This window comes from Grammomys surdaster, unplaced genomic scaffold (genome assembly GCF_004785775.1).
Source record: "Grammomys surdaster isolate TR1022 unplaced genomic scaffold, NIH_TR_1.0 546, whole genome shotgun sequence".
Lineage (NCBI taxonomy): Eukaryota > Metazoa > Chordata > Mammalia > Rodentia > Muridae > Grammomys > Grammomys surdaster.
The window spans coordinates 123,319-141,332 of NW_021604965.1; the positions used below are offsets into that span (position 1 = coordinate 123,319).

The window sequence follows — 18,014 nt, forward strand, 5'->3', positions numbered from 1 at the left end:
ACACATTCAGACTACAACACACACCTACACAGCCACAGCGTTACACAGATGGCATTTTGTTTGCTCTTGAGTGCTCATTTGATGTAGATCCATCGTTTGCCCTGGAATCATAATGGCGCTGAAGGGGAGTGGCAGAGAGAAGCGAGTGAACCTTCAATGTACTTGCTAAATATATTTGCTTGGCCAAGAATTACTTCCATAAAGGACCCTGTGACAGAGACTTAGTGGGTGTTGAAGGTAACTGCACATTAATTAGAAAACCATTCCAAGCTTTCCCCTGTGGTTTGTGATGAGGAGTTTGGGGACACTGCAGGAAACACAGGCTTTGTACAATATCTAATGCAATAATTGCATTTGGTTTTAAGAAGTTCTTGGACGTCTGGGGAGATGGCTTAGCTCTGGAAAAATTAAGGTAAAGGACCATGGAACTCTTGGTTCTGGCTACTTTCAGATGATCCAGGCTCAACTCCCAGCACCCACATTGTGGTCACAGCTGTCTGTATCTCAAGTTCCAAGGGATCTAGTAACCTTTGCTGGCCTCTATGGGCACCAGACACACATGTCGTACACATAAATACATACAAGAAAAACACAATATTAAAAAAAAGATAATGGGGAAGGAAGGAAGACAGCAGACACCACCCTCTGGCCTCCAAGTATACACACAGACAAGTACCTGTGGACTAGGGCCTTTACCCGTGTAGTATTTCTTTTAGCCCTTTTGTTCTGAACTTATTCATACAGTGGAGGATGATAATGAGGAAGGTGTCGGAATTTCTTAGGAAGAGCCTAAGAGTTATAGAAAAGGTGAATGATCCAAGCGCATGCACAAGAAAATCTAGGCAAGGGGAAGATTGGAGGAGGGGACCAGGACATGTTCTGGGGGGGGGGGGTGTTAAGGCATGGGATACTCAAGACATGGGGTCCTCCGTCATCTCAAGGGTTAAGATACTGAGCACTGATTTAGGAACAGTGTTGGGAGTGAGCAGCTCTACCTCACTGGGCCTGTCTCCAGCCTCCTCACTGCTGAGCAAATATGGCGGGAGTGCTGTTCTCTTTCCCTGCGAAGTACCAGTGCTGAGTGCTTACTGACAATGAGCTTGAGCCGGGTGTGGCCTTTATTTTGGCAGGTTGAAAAGTTTGTTATTTGAGCACTCGTATGCCATGAGAAGGTCTGGAGCCATATGGATGGCCGAGGACTGTAGGTGGACGAAATCACAGGCTTAGGCAGGTCTCGATACCTCAGAGAGGACTTAGAAGTTTGCCAGGACCTATCTGTCACACTCTTATCTGTGGGGACCCTGTGAGATGTTCTGCTTCCTGCTGGGTAGACCTGTTGCTCATTTTACAACTTATTTTTGTCAGAGGAATAAAAGACAATGCTACTCCAAATGCCACAGTGTTTGCTTTATTTAAAACCTGAGGTTAAAAAACATTTCCAAATGGCATAGCACACACTGTTAAAGTATACTTGGGGATACCAAAGTCTAATCCTTTTGTGCAGATGACGTGCTGGTGTTTGATGTGCTTCTGCACATCTCTTTGGCAGGTAAGAATGAAGTGGGTTCCCTGACCCATCATCTTATAAGGCCACACGAAGTGAGCATTAGTGAATTAAAGTGCACTCTTAACTGTTAAGCCTTCCCGTGGAGGCTCAGTGTCACTGCAGTCACCAAGAGCAGAACATTGAGATTAAATACACATTAAAAGGCTCTAAAAAATGCCCCCTAATCAGAGAGGTCTCCTGAAATTTAAAAAGTGCTTGAAAGGGAAAAGGAAATTATGAATTAACTTTCCTGTTTCCTTAGAAGAAATTAAGGTAGATGAGGAAATTGTGCTAAGATTCTACCAAGTAGTGTTTGCTTTTTTAAGTGTGAGCAGCACTCGGTCATCTTTGCATTGCACTCCCTGGTTCTGAGGAGTCAAAGATGTCTCTCCAAAGATATCTCCCCTCCGCCTCCTTTTCCAAAATCTGTGAGCCAAGAATGTTTGTTCTCAGTTTAAAGAATTCTCACAGGTTGAACCACCAAGTCTGAGTTTAAAAACAAAACCCTATGAACATTAAATCATATCTACAAGGTTTTCTTCTTTTTGGGCCAGGAGTAGCCTGATTACCTGGGGGAGACAGTTGAAATTGTCCAGAAATAACAGCTTTATTTATATATGGCTCTTCATCTCTTCTTCCAAATCCACACGGAGATTCCAGTTCCAGATTCCTGTTTGAGAATTCCTTTGCCTGCTCTTGGTCTAGGACTAGCTAGAATCCTGGATGCTTCTGTCAGCAATACTCTCAAAGTCCATTCACACACGCCCCTGTGTCTGGGTGGCTAGTTTATTTCTTGGGTGAAGTCTATAGTTCTTCAGTGGTACTGGTGAACAGGCAGTGGGCAACACTACTGCCATGACTGCTGTGAAGAGGCAGTCATTAGAGGAGGGCTGCCCTTAGGAGAAGGGTCACCCAGGATCTCAAGGATGTCTCCTTAGGATCTTTACTGTAACTAAGTCCAGCTCGGCCACCGTCTTTCTTAGTGATTCTTCAGTTGTCAATTGCGTTTTTCAAAAATGTACTCCAATGACTAAACCTCAGTAAGATTGGGAACTACTTAAAACAATAAAGCTATGTATGAAAGGCACACTTACACAGGGACAAATGTTCTCTAGTAACCTAGTGCTCGGCAAACTGGAGCATGTACAGTACAAAGCCCACTTAGCACAAAAATATACTATTAAAAACAGAGTTGGAACATGCCTAGTGGAGAACTGTGCAGTAGTCAGCACTGGAGCCTGTCACCTCAGGGCTGAGCTTTACAAGAACCACATGGCCTCCTGATGTGTGACAGAGTTCAGGATGAACTCAAATGTAAGGTCTCAAGCCCCGCCCAGACCAACAACACAGCAGCAACTCAGTGAATGATGGCTCTTGATGAAGATGGTGGCACTGACACCAGCAGGAGGCCATGAGTTTGGCCAGTGTCTCCAATATACCCTGGAAAAGCCAAGCAATAAAAATGAGATCCTATTTGGTGCTGGATACTGTTGGTCTAGCGGACAAGCTGGATTCAGCATTCCATTTGCAAGAAGGAAGAAGGGTTCAAAGGTAAGATGATTTGCCTTCAGCAATCTCAGGCCACACACAGACGTACGAGGACCCAGGGTAGTCTTCAAAGGCTCAGCTGCACAGGTTGGCCTCACACCCAACTAAGTCACCATCAGGTAAATTCTTGGTGGTAGGAGTAAAAAAGGCCACAGAGAACAGGAAGCTACCTAAGCTATCTCTTTGCCTGTCCTAGAAAAGGAAACAGTAAACTGTCTGCAGCGTCAGCTGTGGACTAGCAGGAAGTAGGCAAACGGGGGAGGGAGGGAATGGGAGATGGAGGGCAAACGGAAGTTATGCCCCGTTCTTCCACTATGCAGCTTCTTAAGGTACCAAAGACTTTTTATAGAAAGGTTCCAGGTATTGAAAGTAGTTCTTACACCTGCTCACTAGTAAACAGCCGTCTGCAGCGGAGGCAGAAGCTCTAGTCTATAATCAGAGAGGGGCGATGGGCTGACACGTGAGCTTTGGTGGCACTGGAGCGAACTTAGTCTGTATTTGCACTCCTGCTGTTCACATGCAGAGCTGAAGCCTTCATGTAGAAGTTGTTTTTTCCTAGACCTCTGGTTGGTTCCTGAGTGTGCGTGTGTGTGCCTGTGCGTATGTGGGGGAAGGGTTATTTAGATCTGCTGAGTGGTCTTGCTGAGCAAAGCTCCTGAGCAGACTAAGGGTCAGGAGAACAGCACAACTCAAGCCCCCCCCAAATTGCTGAGTGGAAGAAGCAGCCTCTCTTTATGGGGAAGTTAAGGGGTAGGGGCATCTCTGACATGATGGCCCTGTAGTGTTTTTCTTCTAGGACTACCCAAGGCTTCACAAAGTGGCCAGGGCAGTGGCCCTTGGCCTATAATCCTGGCTGTTGAGAATAGAAATACTATCAAGACCACTTCTGGCCTGAAAAATACCACACAGTAGATTTTTACCAACTGTAATCCCAGGTGAGGCTAACGGTGTCCCTTTGGGTGAAAAGATAGTTGAGTCCTGTATCTTGCTCTTAGGAGTTCTGGGGCCTGAGAGTAATGGCTGCATGGAGCCCAAGGCCTCAGCCAAAGTTGCAGAACTGCTGAGCTGGGGCACAGCTGGTTTTCTTTCCTTTGCTTCTAATTTTTTAATATTTAAAATTTTGTCGATAAGTGTGTGTGTGTGTGTGTGTGTGTGTGTGTGTGTGTGTGTGTGTGCATGTTTAACGAGACAGGCGAGGAATAGTAGTGTTCCTGTGGACGATGAAGAGCTAGTTAAAGTTCAGGCACTGGCGCTACGGGAAATCACTTCCATCGTAGATCACAGGCCGGTCAACAGTCAGGTGGTAAAATATTTTTTTGGAGATAAATCTGAAGAAACAAAAATAGAGAATGAAGGTGTTACTCTTAGTGCAGCTTCTTTGGGGCCTCATGTCACTGACTGGGCTTGGCTGGGTGTTGGAGCTGAAGTCTCGAAGGAACCAGCCTTTAGGGACTAGACAACTTGAGTGTTCCTTGTTTCCCTATCCCATCATCCGCCCAGCTAGTTAGTACAGTTCTCTCCCTTCTGAAGGCCCAAGTCCTCTCACTATGGGCTTCTTGGGGCTTGAGTGAAAGTGGGGCTGCAAGTCTCTGCCCTCACTTGTCTAGCTGCTCTGAGGCGCCAGTGGTCAGGACTGCATGGGGAGATGAAGTAGGTGCCGTGGGATGTCTCAGCAGAGGCCGGAACCAACGGGATGTTTGTATCAGGTCTAATCTCCATGGACCACAGGCGGAGCTCATTCTCCAGTGCATTAGACCACCCAGGTTGCCCAGGAGCCTGTGGGGAGGCTGCACGCTGCCCTTGCCACTTCTCTCTGTACCAGAGCAAGGCTCAGGGAGGCACTGACAGATGGCTAACTAGAGCTGCAGCAGGGAAGACAGGGCTACTCGGGCACTGACCCTTTCCTAACCCTGCCCCTCATTGCTAAGCGACTCCACAGACAGCTCCCTGGAAAGGCTGCCATACTCCACCAAGTTCTGCACTCAGGCAGAGAGTTCTAGTACCCACGGCGACACAGGACAAGTGGGAAGGTGACTTCCAGTCTCTTGGGAAGTAGACAACCCTGTCCACAGGCCTGAGAGGTCAAGGCCTGAGGAGTAGAGGTACGGGAGCGATTGTCGACTAGAGCATCCTATCACTTTACTCTGCTAAAAGCCAAATGCCCGAGAGGGAGAGAGGTAGTCACAGGCAAGACAGGGCTGTTTCAAGAGACAGCCCCAGTGAAGAAGCTATCTGGAAACCAGAAGCCCTCCCTAGGGACAAATGTCTCAACTTGTGTACATGACAGATGCTGTTCTATGGGTGCCCTGTCTTGTTCCCTTTTCCAGCCACCTGCCTGTCATTCCCTTTTATTGTTTCATGCTGACCACCCCTGATATCATACCCTGAGCCTGCAGCTGAGCCTCAGTGCTGTCTGAAGCAACTGGGGAGCTCAAGATGGTCATACAACAAGCTCCTGTGACATACAACATGGCCTAGAGGGTTTGCCCTTTTTTGTCTCATTTCTTCCTTTTGTATTTAGGTGCTCTTGGCTTTTCCTGGATTTCTCAAAGTCCTTCTGTGGTGAGTGTGGCAGTAGGAATCAACCTGGGAGAGGTGAACACAACTAGAACAAGGCTAGCCTACAGCCAGGGGCTTGGTTCAGGTCTGGCACCTCCACTAGCCATGTGACCTAGAACATCGCTATTCTACCATCCAGTCCTTAGCTGTCTAGAAGAGGAGGAAGCTGTACGGCAGAAGTGAGTGACTGGTGTATGGTAAGACCCTGTAAGTGTTGGCCTACTACTGGAAAGGAAATATACCCTTATATCCTTATAGGCTTAAAGGAAATATCCTTATAGGCTTAAACGAAATACCCTTATAGGCTCACATATTTGAACACTTGGTGTCTGGCAGGTGGGGATGGCTGGGAAGGTTGTGGAGCTTTTAGAAGATCAAACTTTGCTGAAAGAAGTGTGTCACTGGGAGTGAGCTTTGAGAATTTATAGCCTTGTCCTATTTCCAGTTTGCTTTCTTTGTTTCCTGCATTTGAATAAAGACATTCTGTTTGGTTCCTGCCCTGGCTGCCTGCTGCCATTATGGGCTCTGCCTCTGAATCGAATTCCTTCCTCCTTCAGTTGCCTATAATCGTGGTGTTTATCACAGCAACAGAGAAGTAATTGACAGACTTCGTTTATAAAATATACCACGAACAGTCAACAGAGCAGAGGGGTCTAAATTACAGAGTCACTAACAAAAAACTTTGACAACTAAGTCTTGATTCTGAGTGTCTACCTCAATGCTAGAGAACAGAGGCAATGACACACAGACAGGCGGACGCATGAGATGCCGTGACTAGCTGAGGTACCCACCTGGAAAAGGTGTTGTCAAAGATGAGCAAGTAGATGCCGGGGGTTCGGACCTTCAGCTGGCCCCGGATGCTCTCCTTGTGGGAATTGCATCGGGTGGTAGGGATGAGGACCTGGCGGGGGAGCAGGAAGAAGGTGTCACAGCAGCTGAGGGCCTGTGAGTCCTCTAGGCAGGCTAGAACTCTCAATGAGGTCATAACTGTATAGGGCTGGGACTAGAACTTATCCCCAGTAAGGGTAGGCTGTCACCTATTCCACTCACTGCGGAGGGATGGTGGGTATGAGTTTCTCTAGAATCATGAACCAGTTCCCAACATCCCTGACTGTGTTGGTGTCAAGCTGCTCTACCACCTGAAGAAACAGAACTTTCATGCTTCAGGAAGCCAGGGCTAATTCCAAATGTCCATTTGACCAGATACCTCATGTAGGTCCTAGTGCTGTCCTTGGTTCTCATGGGACACCGAGTCCTGCTTCCGTATTGACATCCAGGCTCTCTATAAAGCTCCTGGGTTCATTCTCCCCTGGGAAAGACGGCCATGGCTCCATCCAAAGCTCTCACAGGGCAACACCATGGGCCCTTCTCTTGTCTGGTCCTGGCTGGTCCATGCAATCTATATCTTTCCAAGCCTGATTCTTAGCCTCCTGTTTATTCTCTCAGAATCACATCTGTCCCCACAGGGCAAATCTGCACATACAGTGTGTGGAATATGGCTAATATGTGGTTCTCGGATGGGACAAGTTCTTCTACCTGATTACCAGTTAAAGCACAGGCCTAATCTTAGAACTCTAGTTATATGGGCTAGCAAAGTGGATCAGTAGGTGAAAGAGCTTGTCTTACAAGTCTGATAACTTGGAAACCATGTACAAAGGTGAAAGGAGGGAACTGATTCTATAAAGTTATCCTCTGGTCTCCATGTACATGCCATGAATGTATTCCCTTTTCCCTCAACAATAAATGAAACTGAAGATGTGACAGGAAGAGAGATACCAGTATTCTAATTCGATAGACCACCACGTGCGCTCTCCCCTCCCCTCTCTCTTTTTCTCTCAGCTCCTTTGAGCTCTTAATATAGCAAATGACGTCCGAAATGAGTATGTTTATCCAAGCCCCTTAACTTGCAATGAGACAGTCTTATTCAGTGTGGCCTTCACCGTATGCACAGGGGTTTCCCTATCCCTGGTCAGTATTCTCTTCCAGGTGTACCTATAATGCTTACCTACCCACATTGTGACTTCTACCTGGGATCCTAGGTATTGATTTTCTCAGGTCTCTCTTTGTTTACACTTAGAGTGCTTCGAGAACAGATTTGGATGTTATCCTGTATCTCTCTGTCCCAAGTAGACTCTACAGAATCTGGGATACAGTAAGGGCTCAACTATTAGTTGTCCAGGGACCCCACAAGGTTCTTCTACGTTACTATGAGACCTGTGCACAGCCATCTATTTTCTGGAAGGCCTAGGCTGCTCAAGGGCATGTGAGAAGTCCCCTGAATAGATGCTAAAGATGTGGACTGTAAAACAGGTTATCTAGGCTCATGACTTTTCAGGGGACCACAGGCAGTGAAAAGAGTCTCTTCTGTAGCTGACTGGTGAACTGGGTGGGTCTGGAAGAGAAGAGGAACAGCTACATATTCTAGACATGGGCTTTCTATGCCCCCTTGTGTTCACTGTGGGAAAGGAGAGTGTGGCCATTAAACCCAGGAAGGACATCTTATAAGTCTGAGACAAGGTTGGCTGAACCAGGTCCCTAAGCTTCATCTGTCATGATGATTGGTGGGTGGACAACAGGGTAAGGGAGCAGCCCATAGCTCAGGGACACTGACAGAGATGAGGGCCTGGCACCTGAGGCCTGCAGGAGGACTATCATAGAAGAGAGTTTCATTGGCTGCTGCTTTATCTGGCCTACTGCTGCCAAACACAGAGAAATGAAAGTTGTTGAAAATCAGCACTGAAGAGCCTCTTGCCTACCCATAACTGATTTCTATCCAGGTAGACCAAAGAGCCTCTGCCAGTTGACTACGTAGGAGATCAACTGCCTATAACTCACTCTTTGCTCCAGCCCAATGTGTCTGACAGGTTTTAGTATTCTTTTTTTCTCAGGATTCAAATTCCATTTCTACTCTTCATTATTCCTGTCTGCCTTACAAACACGGGAACTCACATGCTTGGCATGGAAATCCCTCTGCTTCAACCCCCTAAGCTCTAGTCAGCCCTTGTCCTGTGCCTTGTGTTCTATCCAGCCCTTTGGTGCCTCTGAACCACTCAGTTTGGGCTGCTCAGTGGAGTTGCTGAGGGTTGCCTGCATACCCTGATTTAGTGGCTTGGGCTTTGGCCTAAGGATTAGAGTTTAAAGGCTCCCCTTGGGTTTCTAGTGTATAGACACATGGTTAAGAACTACAGTCCTGCACTGCCAACATTTTACACCGAGAATAGTCTGGGTTTTATCAAGCTCAACTGCCCAAGTCATAGTGGGGCTTTCTTTGCTGTAGTCCTTGTAGGTGACATATGGAACATTCAATATGACTGGAGATGGGGCTCATACCTCCCAAAGTGTCCCAATCCTGCTCTGTAGAGCTCTGTGAGAGTTATCATTAAACAGAATCCTATCTCTTGCTTGTCTCTGAGATTTACCTACAGTTCTATCCCAAGGTCAAGTGGAACACATGGGGCTCAGAAGTAACCTTCAGCCGTGTGAAGACAGCTCTCCTGAGCTTGATTTCTGGGTCATCTTTCCCCAAGGTAATCAAGCTTTTGGTGCTTTGCCTGCTCTGGGGAATATCTGCTCAGGTACCTGGAGTGTGTGCTAAGGACCCGGTAGGAAGCCTGACTTACCTTGCACTGGTCGAATGGTGTATCTTCTGTCTCTTGGAAGACCACACTAAAGGAGATGCTCTTGGGATCAGAAGAGAAGACCCAGCTGATGGTAAGGCCAGGCTCGGCCACGGTGATGGGGATCAGGCTGTAGGTACTGGATCTCACAAACAGCTCCCTGTTGCCCTCCCCAAAGCTGGTGATCTCCTCTACTGTGAGGGGTAATTTGATCCTAAAATAAAAATTCAGAGACGGACCTGGTTTAATGGATTATCAGAGGTAACTGGAGATTTGAGACTCTTGGTAGGTTAAGTCTGGGCACTCCTGACTAACACGTTTGTCAGATGCTCAGCTCAGACAAAAAGCTTTAGTCTGAGTGCTGACCATACAGTTGGCTTAATTCCTGACACTGAAGCACAGCTGTGAAAGACACAGGACAGCCTTGCCCACACGGAGCTGAAAGGTAACGAGAACTGGGGAGCAGGGTAGGTGGCGCAGGGCAGCCTGATTTGCTCTGAGTCTCTGATGGGCAGGGTTTGAGTTTGATGATTTAGTCCTATTACACCTATGAGGCTGCCCCACACCTCAGCCACTCTCTTTCCCCCTTTTAGTTCTGCCTCTTCTTCTCACCTAATTAGACACACCTCCCTCAGTCTCTCTTTGCAGATTTATGAGGGCTTGAAAGGTCGAACCTGAGAGAGTGTGGGTCAGATTGCACAACTGTCTTGAGTTTTATTTTCCAACTCTGTAGCATGGGATCAACCATGTTTTCCTCACATGGCCACTGCAGTAACACTGATGTCAGTGCTCCTGACTTCTGAGTCATCTCTCCAGGATTCTTAGGATATCATCCCCCCAAAAAAAAAACAGGCCTCACTGTTTCTGCTCTGGCTGCTCTATGTCTTCTTTATACAACAACCAACCAACATAATCCTTTTTTCAATGTAAATCAAGTGACTCTTCAGCTCCAAATATGAATTTTGGATTCTTGTTCCCCTCATATTAAAACCCAAGTCTTTACAGTGGCTAATAAGGCCCCATTGATATGAACTTCTGTTCCTTTTGGATCCTGTCTTCTTTATCTTCTGCCTCAACTTACACTGGTTCTTTTTCATAGTCTTGTTAAGAAATATCAAATATGCGTCTTTTCTATCAAATACTATAAAATTTGCATTTAGGACATTGCCTTCAAGTCTTTGTATTGTTCCCATCTTGTTAAGACTTTTATGCAAATTTTAGTCACCTTTTCCTAATAATACTTTTGTTTACACAAAGGTCCACTGCTATATTCCAGAAATTTGACGGCCAGAACAGGGACCTCTTTCTCCTTCCTCCTTTATTTTGTTGTGTAAGACTAGCCAATTGAATTAAGCCAATAGGGGAAAGACACAGTCTTCACCTGTATTATAATAAATACCAAACACACTTCCTGTCTCTTGTGTGTTTGTTCTTCCAAGAACACCCTCTTCATCAAGAATAAAGTTTGCCTTGTCCAGACACTTCATTTGGTGTGGTAGTCTCTTTCTCTTTATTCCAGAACTTATTTCTAACACCTTTAACTTAGTAGGCAATATCTTTTTTTTTTTTTTTCAAAAGGCTTTCTCTTGGCTGTCCCTTCTACCTGAAATACTATTCCCTCAGGTGGCTATCTGGCAACTTCCTCACCTCCTCTAAGTCATGCCGGTGTAGTATAGTCTACATGGAATTGAAAATCCCTCTCTCCTCTAATCCTACTACCCAGTTACGTTCTTCTGTTTCAAACACTGTGTTGTATTTTCTTGTTTGCTTATTTTCCTCATTCACTGTCTGTCACTACGCAGCACAACATGAAATCTGCCCCGGGGAAGGGGTCTTTTGTCTTCTTTGTGTTCTAATGTGCTTGATGTAGTAATGACTACATGTTAGCAGAAGAGCGGGTGGTTCTTTTCAGCAATGACAGTACAGCCACTGGAACTATCACCAGAAAAACTAACTCTATGGTGCCAAGCTATATTAAAGCTTTTAAGTGCTGTAACCCACATCTGGAGGCAGAGGCAGTAGGGTAAGTAGTTCAAGGTCACCTCAGGCTGCATAGCAAGTTTTAGGCCTGAGCTACATGAGATCCTGTCTTAAAAAATAAAAATAAAAATAAAAATAAAAAAAACCACCAAATAACAATAATGTAAGTGAAAACTTAGAAAATTCATGTCAGAAGACTATCAGTATAAATATGTCTATAAAAGGAGACAGACAGATGGCCATGGTGAGAGCAGTGAGAATAGAGTCATTTTCAGTGTGTCCCCTCACCCCTTACCTCTTCTGCCCTAAACTGCCCCATCTCATAAGTAGAGGGTAGGATCCTAATTCTGATTCTTACAGAGACTCCCACCCCTTGCACGTTTTTCTCCCCCAAATAAAAAAGCCTAAAGTGTCTTAAAACAAACAAACAAACAAACAAACAAACAAACAAACCCCACTGGAATCACTTTTAGCCAAAAGGCTTTTGAAAAGCAGAAGGCTGCAAAGGAGGGAATCTCATTCTTCTGATGCCCGCTCACAAGAGCTAGCACAGAAGTCTTCTACAACTTTTACAAAGGCCCTGCAACTGCACATAGCAGAACATATCCCTCCAAGGCTGTGTGTCCAATGGTGGACTGACACTACCCTTGTTCTGGAGCATGGTAGCTAAGGATCCAAAACAGCAGTCTTCTTCTTGTTTCTCTAACAACCTTCCTTTGTCACACAGATTACTTGGTATTGATTCCCACTGCAGAGTTACTCCCTAATAAAGATTGTTTCTGTTTGGTATTTAGGTAGATCAAAATAGTTTGATTATTTCTATTTTCTACAACAAAAATTCATTGTTCTTACAATAAAAACAACAACCAAACAACAAAATGGGGCTGGAGAGGCTGCTGAGCAGCATTCTACTCCCAGCATCTACATGGCAGCTCATAGCTGCCTAATTTAATCCCAGGGGATCTGACGATGCCTTCTTCTGGGATCTGTCAGGTTTGCACAGATAAGCATGTAGATAAACGTGTGTGTGTGTGTGTGTGTGTAAAACAAACCAAAAAGCTCTACCACTGATAACTCAAAAAGTAATATTAAAAAAAGAAAAAGGATGGGGCAGAGAAGAAAGATTATAAAGAAGCACAAGGAGCTTTTCAGTGACAGAATGAATTCTTAGTCATGTTTTTTATGATACTATATTATTTATTTAAAAAAATCTAGCCGGGCAGTGGTGGCACACACCTTTAATCCCAGCACTTGGGAGGCAGAGGCAGGTGGATTTCTGAGTTCCAGGCCAGCCCGGTCTACAGAGTGAGTTCCAGGACAGCCAGGGCTACACAGAGAAACCCTGTCTTGAAAAACCTTAAAAAAAAGTCTAATCATTATACACTTTAGAAGACAAGCTTAATGTATGTAAATTATGCTTTAAAAATAAAAAGTACAAACTGAAGCCCCTGATGCAGTTAAAACAGGTATCAGGGTACAGGCCTAAAACCACCTAGGAAGGAGAAAACAACAGCTTACAGCAGGGTATGATATAGCCAAGCTGACCACGTAAGAGGAAGGACAGGGCTCTGAGGGAAAAAGCCAGTGTCTGTATGATCTGGCTGGTTCCCACTCCACAACAGCCCTACTGAAGGACAGATGAACGTCTCTGGTTCCCACTCCACAACAGCCCTACTGAAGGACAGATGAACGTCTCTGGCTGGTTCCCACTCCTGCAAAGGCCCTCACAAGGCTGTTGCCCTGTCACATATTTTTGATTTTAATTCAGCTAACTGCCACAGATGAAACTGTGGGTAAGAGCAGCTCCTACATGTCCTTCCATGTAGTAAGAAAGGAGATCCCCTGTCCCCCGCCCCCACCAGGGTACAGGAGGAAATCTCATCCAGCTCCGTAGACAAAGAGCTGGATATGAGGCCAGACAGAAAGACCATAGCCACATCTTAGTAGGTGTGACAGGAATTGGTGTTAGCTTTCCACAAACAAGTACAAGAGTCCATGGTAAAACTACAAGCCAGTGGGGTTGGGATGTTGTAGCTCAGTGTTAAGAGTACCTGTCTCATGAGACTGAGTTCAATTCCAAGCACTGCCTACAACAAAACAACAAAATGAAATAAGCCCTACAAACTGGCCACATACAAGTACGATCAAAGAGAGGAGTTTAAGGAACTACTAATAGACTCCATCGAGCTCTGAGACCAGCAACACCTGAAAATCAACAGCCAGCAGCCAGCAGCCAGCAGCCAGCAGCCAGCAGCCAGCAGCCAGCAGCCAGCAGCCAGCAGCCAGCAGCCAGCCTAGACCAATTGCTGGCAAAACTAGGCAGAGTAGAGCAGGACGCTTCAAAATGTGATTACTCCCCTGGGTAAGCAGCATGTGAAGACACATAGTTATCTCCTCAGTCGGATGAGGAAAGTACGCAGGATGTGCGATTCTCAATTTGCTTGGCTTGTGACCCCCTCAGAGAATTGGCCCATGTCAATAGAAGTCACCTCAGCCTTTGCCTCACCCTGCTACAAGTCCTGCCTCCAGAAAACAGCTCAGTGTTTTTCCTGTCTTAGAATTCTTCTCACTTTCTTTACATTTTCTCACTTTCTGTTAACTTTTAATAAAGCCCGCTTTTGCTTTACTTGCTCCTGTATGTGGCTGTGTCTTTCACTCCTCCTTGCCTGATGTCTGCCCTTCGGTTATGACTGATTGTCTGGTATCTGAGTGTTTGAGTCACATACATCTAGGCTGAAAAATGCTCTGTTGCCCTCCAAGATCTACATCATCCCACTGGGTGGGGCCAGCTCTGGCTCTCACAGGACAGGTCCCTTCTCCAGACTCCATTCCCTGGGACTCTTCTCCACTGGCACAAGAGGCCCATCCAGCAGCTTGCCACTTACATCAGCTCTCCTGACTTCAGCAAGCAGATTTCAGCATCTTGTCCAATGGGCACGTCTTCAGAGTCTTCAGGGGTTAATGAATTTGATGTGGTGTCCCTGAAACAGCACAAAGGAGAACAGGCCATTAGCTGTCAGCACATAAAGTCCTTTAGCTTGAGGTCTACACTGGAGGTCTACAATGAGGCAAGGACTTCAGTGGGGACAGCAGAGTGAAGACAACGGGGCTGTAAGAGATTGCCTGGAAGGAGTGTGAGTGGACATAAACACCAATGGGTCACTCCTCGTCCCACACCAGCAAATCCTCGAGGGTGGGGAGGCAGCGATGACAACAGGCCATTGCCTCCTTCCTTCTTAGTACTGGCCCCGGGGCACAAGAACTGGAGCCCTTGCAGAGTTGGTTCCAGAACCAGATACCCTGACTGCAGCTCAGTCAGTAAAAGAGTAAGTCTGGGCAGAAATGGGACAGAGCCATATATTAAAGAGGGCAGAGTGAATACCTACCTCCTCTTTCTTTCCTGAATTCCATCAGGAATTCAGAAGGAGCTGCCTTGGCATTGGGCTGTCCCAGTTTCCAAAGTGTACTCTGTAGACCACCAAAACCCAGGGAGCAAGTGTTGCATACAACATCTCTCTCTTAGAAAGTTAGTTATCTTAGGCAGCTGTCTAGCTGTTTCTCCATTCAAACCTTCCCTTTTGGATAGAGGAAAGTGCTCTTAAGACTCAGTAAGCTAAAGTCAGAGTGCGTTATAGACTCAGGTTGCCTGGTATGGTAGCACATGCCTTTAGCACTTGGGAAGCTGAGGCAGGTGGACAGCTATAACTTCCAGGCCAGCCTGGTTGACTTAAGAGTGTTCCAGGACATTCAGGACAAGCTACATGCATAGACCTTGTCTCAAAAAAAAAAAAAAAAAAAAAGGAAGAAAGAAGGAAGGAAGGAAGGAGGGGAGGGAGGAAGGAAAGAAACATGAAAGAAAGAAAGAAAGGAAGAAAGAAAGAAAGGAAGGAAGAAAGGAAGAAGGGAAGAAGGAAGAGAAGAAGGAAAGGAAGGAAGAAAGAAGGAAGGAAGGAAGGAAGGAAGGAAGGAAGGAAGGAAGGAAGGAAGGAAGGAGAGTCCAAGTCCCACCCCCTGACCCCTCCACCCCAGTTTTAAAAGCGGCAAACGATTGCTGGGAGAGGAGACTCTCCATGGTGTAGTGTGAGCGCTGCACAGAGAGCTCCAGAGATGTAGCTCTTACTAGCTATCACCAGTTCTAGTGTGTGCTGTCTGTGAGGTATCTCATGTTACCCATACTCCTGTAGGTAACACCAGAATTCACTGACTCATCAAGCTAGATCTGGATGGAGGTCTCTTTGGATGCTAGTGTCCTATTTGGTATGATCATGTCTTTATCTGACCATGGAACATTGTCAACATCTGAAAACTTACTGATCCTTGAAACACATTGGCAGATAAAAGTTCCTGGATGGGGACATGAGCCACAGTTGTTTCTCCAAGGCAGGTACCTTGGAGATACCCCGACTGCAGCTCAGTATGTTCCCACCCAGGGCTCTATGCTCAGTCTGGCTAGTAGCTCTCGGGAGTCTCATAATTCAACCAACTTCAGTTGACAACTATTCCCAAGAAGGCACAGGCCCAAAAGAAAATAGCCTGCTCCCATGTGAAAGCCTTAGTTAGAAGGTCTGCCCAGTATGACTTCTCCAGATGCTATAACCCTTCTCCAGGCTTGCAGAGGACTCTTTCAAAATTCCCCAGGGGTATGGTCAGGTATCTCAACCTCTCCTCTCACAAAGGCCCTTGCCTGCCTGGACACCAGGCACATTCACTCCAGCTTCACATGCTGGTTTGCAGCATCTTTTGTGACCTTCGGCCTTTCCTAGGTAGTCATGTAAATGCATTAAGGGATACAACAAGTTTGAGAATGGCAGGAAGCGCTGGGCGGTGGTGACACATGCCTTTAATCCCAGCACTTGGGAGGCAGAGGCAGGTGGATTTCTGAGTTCAAGGCCAGCCTGGTCTACCGAGTGAGTTCCAAGACAGCCAGAGAAACCCTGTCTCGAAAAACCTAAAGAAGAGAGAATGGCAAGGAAGCACAGGCAGGACCACTAGAGGACGCCCTATCTCCTTCTATAGCTATGTTCTTTCTTTCCTATTGAAGTGGTTTTCTCAGCCCAGAAAAATCAGTGTTCTCAGGTGACCCTTCCCTTTCCTCGCTCTAGCACTAGAGCCTACCATTAGAGGGCTTCTTAGGGTGACACGTCCACCAGTCTAGTGCTGTGCTCTACTCTCTAGGGCAGTGGCTCTCAACCTTCCTAGTGCTATGACTTTTTAATACAGTTCCTCATGCTGTGTTGACCCCCAACCATGGAATTACTTCATTGCTACTTCATAACCATAATGTTGCTACTGTCATGAATTGTAAATATCTGATGTGACCCCCAAAGGGGTTGAGAAACACTGCTCTAAAGTAAAGATCCCAGCGTTCCTAGGAATCCCACTGCATACACCATCTTTGCTTAACCAATGTCTGTATTATAAGCCTCAGTGTAAGGGACTTACAGCAAGGGATATTGATTATGTGCGACCCCGGATGCCCATGTAATCAATACTCCGATTTACTAAAGAATAAAGAATAGCTCAAAGGTTAGGAGTACTTGGTATTCTTCCAGAGGACCCAATTTCAGTTCCTAGCACCCATATTAGGTGGCTCACAACTGCCTGCAACTCCAGTTCCAAGAGATCTAATACCATGCCCTCTTTTGGGCTCTTCAGGCATGAGCAGTCACATGCTTGCATGCATGCCCTCGCACTCGTACACACACACACGCACACGCACACGCACACACGAACACACACACAGATGTACCTAAAGAAAAAATAAATCTTTGAAGTGCAGGTTTGGCTCCCAGTGCCCATAGAGTGGTTTACAACTGTCTGTAACTCCAGTTTCAGGGATCTGACACTCTTCTGGCCCCACAGGCACTGCATGCATATGGCACACATATAAACATGCAGGCAAAATACCTGCACAGGTAAAATAAAAGTCTTAAGAAACAAGGGAGAGGCTAAGGGTGACTTTTTAAGCCTAAAGTGACTTGAAGCTCACACCTTTCTGGGTCAGGAGTCACCTGGGTCCTTCCAGTTAGGCCTCTGGCATTCCTTTGTCACAATTCCAAATATCATAATCTGTTTTTCATTTTATTAGTAGACAACAATTCTCTAGGCTGCCAAGAACAGAAGCTTCACCTGAGAAATGCCCAGCAGCCTGTGATGTCTTACTTATGGTCTTCCTCGGAGGTTTCTCTCCATTTTGTCCCTTGTTCTACTGAATTTCAGGCTCCGGGAGAGGACTGGGAATCTTCAGTTCAGACTGACTGCCCAACAGTGATCACTAGCCACAAGTTCCCATGGAAACTTACATTAACAGGATCAAATAAACTAAGAATTCAGCTCCTAGTCTGCACTAGCTGTACTTCAAGGCTTCAGTCACCACACAGACTGGCTGGTGTCAAGAAGCGTGGCACAGAACACATTCACCAGGGTAACTGACGTCCTTTCTGTGTAACAGCCACGCAAAAAGCATCATTTCTAAGATCTTGGCTTCTGAACACTTGGTTTTTATGGTCTGATCAGAATACACAAGCCTGCAGGCGCCAATACACAAGCCATTTCCGACTCACTTGCAAATGGCTGGCTACTCCCTCAGGGACATCTAGCCACAAATTTGTCCTCCACAACTCCACCACTCATCAGTGTCTTGTGCTAACTAACTTCTCCCCAAAGCAGCAGAAAATGTAAAAAACAAAAACAAAAACAAAACAAAACAAAACAAAAAACAACCCAAGTCCAAGAGTTGATATCCTAATAGTTCTGACTTGAGA

General features: G+C 46.0%; 1 protein-coding gene across 2 annotated transcripts in view; it reads right to left on the reverse strand.

Annotated features, from left to right (window-relative positions):
* Positions 1 to 1,386: 1,386 nt before the first annotated feature.
* Fyco1 (FYVE and coiled-coil domain containing 1) overlaps positions 1,387 to 18,014 on the reverse strand; it is a 69,803-nt gene continuing 53,175 nt past the window's right edge. For both annotated transcript variants that reach the window (XM_028781798.1, XM_028781799.1), the window contains 4 exons: positions 14,136 to 14,231; positions 9,274 to 9,484; positions 6,445 to 6,554; positions 1,387 to 4,422 (listed from right to left, as the gene is read on the reverse strand). In XM_028781798.1, the coding sequence (XP_028637631.1) occupies positions 4,347 to 4,422; positions 6,445 to 6,554; positions 9,274 to 9,484; positions 14,136 to 14,231 (493 nt within the window). In that variant the 3' untranslated portion in view covers positions 1,387 to 4,346. The remainder of the gene's footprint in view (positions 4,423 to 6,444; positions 6,555 to 9,273; positions 9,485 to 14,135; positions 14,232 to 18,014) is intronic.